Source organism: Lipotes vexillifer, unplaced genomic scaffold (assembly GCF_000442215.2).
Source record: "Lipotes vexillifer unplaced genomic scaffold, Lipotes_vexillifer_v1.1 scaffold614, whole genome shotgun sequence".
In the NCBI taxonomy this organism is placed as follows: domain Eukaryota; kingdom Metazoa; phylum Chordata; class Mammalia; order Artiodactyla; family Lipotidae; genus Lipotes; species Lipotes vexillifer.
The window spans coordinates 224,862-229,712 of record NW_006787203.1 but is presented as its reverse complement, the minus strand read 5'-3'; the positions used below and the strand labels follow the sequence as shown (position 1 = coordinate 229,712).

The following is a 4,851-nucleotide window of genomic DNA, read 5'->3' as shown; positions in this document are numbered from 1 at the left end:
GGGGGGTGGGGGGGTGGGTTGTATTTTGTTCTATTTCTGTAATCCTACCTGGCTCAGGCTGGTCACTGGCAGTTCAATTACATGTGTGTATGAAGGAACACACATATTTATAATCTAAAACCTGGTAAGAACTGGTATTACCTCTGAAAGAGGGTGGCAGGCGCTGTCTGAAGGTGCCTGACTGGATCTCAAAGTATTTCCTAAGCAGTTATTTATTCAGCGGCATTAATCTGCAATGACCATGTAAAATCATTTACATCATGGTAAATTGATATCTAATGTTAAGCCAAGAGCTCGACAAGAGAAATGCCACAGGTTCCGAAGTATCCAGCTGAGCCTAAGAATTTGAATTTTTCCAAAACTCACGGTCAGACTGAAAGTGTTTCTTTAGACCAACAACGTGAAGGTTACGAGCATGGACTCCAGAGTCCTGTTACCCGGTCTGAATGTACTACCTCTGCCACCTTCTAGCTGCATAACCTTGACAAATTATTTCACCTCACTGTGATGGCTTCCTCTTCTATAAAATGCAGATAAGCCTCACAGAACTCTTATGAGGATTAAATGAATTTATAGGTGAAATGATAAAGACAAAGCCTGGAACTTGGTAAGCATTTAATAAGTGTGAGCTTCTATCACTGGCATTATAATTATTATTAGAAATAGTATTCCTTGCTTATCTCATCTTATTTAATTAAGTGGTTGAAACACATACATACTCCAAAGAAACAAAGATAGTTTAGATCTGGTTTGTTATAATCACTTATAATCTGGTTTCAGATAAACTTCCAGATTTTTTTTTTTTTTTTTTTTTTTTTTTGCGGTACGCGGGCCTCTCACTGTTGTGGCCTCTCCCATTGCAGAGCACAGGCTCCGGACGCGCAGGCTCAGCAGCCATAGATCACGGGCCCAGCTGCTCCACGGCATGTGGGATCCTCCCGGACTGGGGCACGAACCCGTGTCCCCTGCATAGGCAGGCGGACTCTCAACCACTGCGCTACCAAGGAAGCCCCAAACTTCCAGATTTTTTTAAGTTACTTTTTTATTTCCAGTTTTAATGAGATGACTGACATACATCACTGTGTAAGTTTAAGGTGTACAGTATAATGATTTGACTTAACGTGTATTGTGAAGTGGATTACCGCAGTAAGTTTATTTAACATCCATCACCTCATTTAGATGCAATTAGAAAACTTTTTTTCCCCTCATAATGAGATTTACTCTTAGGACCTACTCTCTTAACAACTTTCCTATGTATTACACAGCAGAGGTAACTACAGTCATGCTGTACACTAGAACTGCCAGACTTTGACAAGTGAAATGGAAAAGTGCCATTGGGTTTAATTACAATTCTTTCTCATATTCATTTCAAAGCTTCAAGAAAATGGCAATTTCAACTCCAGGTCTGGTTTTCTACTTAGTTCTCTGAAAGGATTTATTGAAAACCCCAAGTTGGCTGGAACATTTCTGCTGGTTACCTTTCAGGAGACTAACTTTGTATGAGCACAGAGGATATCCATTTGGTTTCAATTTTCTAAGACACAAACACTTCATTGTACAGTAAATGGCAATATGCGCTCAATGATCCAAAAGCACATTGTTTTTGCTTCTTGATTTTCTGTTCTACTTTTAACTCTGTGACGATTAAGTTTCCTGTTCTCCACAACAAAACACCTCTCAATCTACTGTGAGTGTCCAAACAAGTTAGTTGCTATTAATATTTTAAAAACATAACACAGCATAATCAAGTTAGTCTTCCAACCATTAAAATAAAAAAACTCAAATGCAAATCCACAAAATTTCTGGTTACACAGATTTTTTTTTTCCATTTATATATGGAAAATCACCAGGTAAGAGATAATTTAGTTTTTTTTTTTTTTTTTTTTTTTTTCTTGCGTTATGCGGGCCTCTCACTGTTGTGGCCTCTCCCATTTGCGGAGCACAGGCTCCGGACGCGCAGGCTCAGTGGCCATGGCTCACGGGCCCAGCCGCTCCGCGGCATGTGGGATCTTCCCGAAACGGGGCACGACCCCGCGTCTCCTGCATCGGCAGGCGGACTCTCAAGCACTGCGCCACCAGGGAAGCCCGATAATTTAGTTTTTAACTTGGATTGAAAACTCTGAATGCATAGCTTAGTTATTAAGCTTACTTACACAGGTTAATAAAAGCTCAATAAATTTCCTGTCTTTTCATTAAGACGAAGCAGACCCAGTTTTCCCTCTTTAAGGCATGGCATTATGTAGCATACAGTAAAGGGACTTCAAAACTGTGTCACTCCTTGGTGGGATCATCTACATGAAAGAATCCCATCATTTACAATACATCCTGGGTACTGGCCTAATTTCTTAACAGTGGGAGCTTCAGGTTTTCTGGGATTCGAGCACCATGTGGTCCAGAGAATCACACTAGTAGCAGCCACTACTCAGAAAATTAGGTGCGCTCCAAATTGCCCCTAGAAAGATAAGGACTGCAAAAGCTGATGGAGCCTGACATTCTCCAACCCTCCTACTTCACAGAAGCCCAGGGAGTGGAAACGACTAGCTCATGCAGCTCCCTGGGGCCATGGCGGTGCTAGAACGCAGCGCTTCTAACAACAGGCCAGGATGCCAGAGGCCAGGGCCCTCTGGGCCACCAAGCCACAGGTGCTGCTGACACCCGAGTAGCAAGGGGCTCCCTGTCATCTGGAAAATCCGTAAGCCTTGTATGGCAGCGACAGTAAGAACCAAAGCTTTGATCTCACTCATGCCCCAACTCGCCAAACTGTGGCAACATCCAAAATAAGGATTGTTGCTTCTCCCGATGTCTTTAGTGCCTCTTCTGTTTTCCTCCCAAAGGATGAACACTTCGAGCTGACAAATTCCTCCTTTCCACTCAGTTCCTCTGGGGATGGAAATGGAAATGCGTGCAAATCCCTCTTCCGCCAGCCATACCTCTTCCTGGGTTTGCTCCCCAGGACCCTCAAGACCTTGCTGCACAAGGCCTGATTTATTTAGGCCTGAACCTAAGTAAATCACCCTTAAAACATGTCTGCGTGTTATAAGCTTCTCACACGACAGCTTCATAACAGGATTGGACAATAAAACCTAAAAATACTAAGGTGTAGACAGGTAAAGAGATCCCCTGAGGATTTAGTTGGTTTTGTTAGTTTCTGCAAAATGTTCTCACATGTGTGAACACGTAAGTCTTGAGGCACTTTTTTTTCCCCCAGACCATTCAACAGCAGTCACTATTTTTATAAGGGAACTTACTTCTAAGTCTATCTGACATGCCTTTCATTTGCTCAATGTTGTACCTGCTCAAACGAGGGGTATTCCCTGCAGACTGTTCTGGTCAACTGGAACGGCCAGCAGGCTTTTTGTTTTAGTCCCTATGAAAAGGGCTGCCTTTCCCATTTCCGGTTCTTATTTTAACACAGAGAAATGCAAACCTCTGCCAATTTAGGAAGACACTTAACAGCTACTTTGGAAGCTCTCAAATTTTATAAATCGAACATGACTTCACTACTTCTAATATACAAACCAACATAAATCAAAGTTCGTATTAGAAAAGTTTAACTTCTTAGTCACCCTCACATCCCTGAAGATTTTATAATACATCTTTCCGTAAGATTCAAGAAAAAAAACTAGTCTCTTCATACATGATGAGGGCACATTATGAAACTAGTATATCACACCAGTATTATTAAGCAGTTAACCATTTGTAAAACATTTAAAGGTGAAATGACAGTCATTACATGAAATTTCTAAATATCTTATATGTTCTGGTATAATGTTATAAGTCATAATTCTAGTTATTACTTTAAAATGTATATCTCAGAAATAACTAAAAAAAAAAAAGAAAAAAGTGAAATGACTCGTACATAACCAGTGCCCAATTTTGTGTGTGTGTGTGTGTGTGTGTGTGTGTGTGTGCGTGCTTCTGAATAGCTTTTACGTTGCTTTATGCACATCTCTCTCTCCCCAACTAGCCTTTACGTTACTCAAGGATCAGGGCTGTGTCTTAGACTTCTTTTTCAGTCTTCCCTGTGCAAGATGCTGGTCCACAAAAGGCTAAATGCTTTAGTGACACAATGCATTAGAGCTCTATAACCAAAACCTGTCTCTCTGCTGCCTGATAGGACTAATTTTACATTCAAATAATTCATAAGCTGCTATAAAACACAACTGAATTATTTTATGCTTACCAGAACTGGACACACGCCTTATCCTCTGGGGAGATACGGCTCGATCAGAGTTGAGATTTCTACTGTCACTATTCCGCCTCAAACAGGAAACAGAAGGTCCCACTTTGGCTTTCGGACCAGGTGTTTTCCTCAAAATGGAGCAGTTGGGCTTGGCTAGACTCCTACCTGAGATGGTTGCAGTTTTTGAAGCAGAACCCTGTGGAAAAAATAATGAAGGTTTCAGTCCAGATCATACCTTCCCCACACCACCTCCTGGTGGGGTTAGGTATGCAGAAAAACACAATTTCTGTCTAAGCAGATATGCCAGATGGACATTTAGTTTTCATTTTTATTATAAAGAAACTTAAACTCTTCATAGTTTACTCTTTGATTAGTCATGATCAGGGAAACTGTTCCCAAGGTGACTGATGCCACAAATTAAATTCAAGCTACAGCTTTCAGTCCTTTTCCTAGAGGGCCTCTACATGGTCTCCAACGCCAATGACTCCATCTTTTTTTGGTTTCTCTCACAGAGCTCTCTCCTGGTTTCCCTTCTATCTGTCTGGTTGTTCCATTTCTGGGTCCTGCTCTTCTATACCTTCAAATGCTGGTCATCACAAGGGTCCTCAACTCGGCCCTGTAAGCTTTCTCACCATATACTCTCCCCACATGATCTCGTCCACTCTTTC

General features: G+C 41.5%; 1 protein-coding gene across 2 annotated transcripts in view; it reads right to left on the bottom strand.

Moving 5' to 3' along the window:
* The window catches only part of MTUS1 (microtubule associated scaffold protein 1), a 105,953-nt gene that overhangs the window by 94,100 nt on the left and 7,002 nt on the right, over positions 1-4,851 (bottom strand). For both annotated transcript variants that reach the window (XM_007459899.1, XM_007459900.1), the window contains exon 2: positions 4,184-4,379. In XM_007459899.1, coding sequence (XP_007459961.1) covers positions 4,184-4,379 — 196 coding nt within the window. The remainder of the gene's footprint in view (positions 1-4,183; positions 4,380-4,851) is intronic.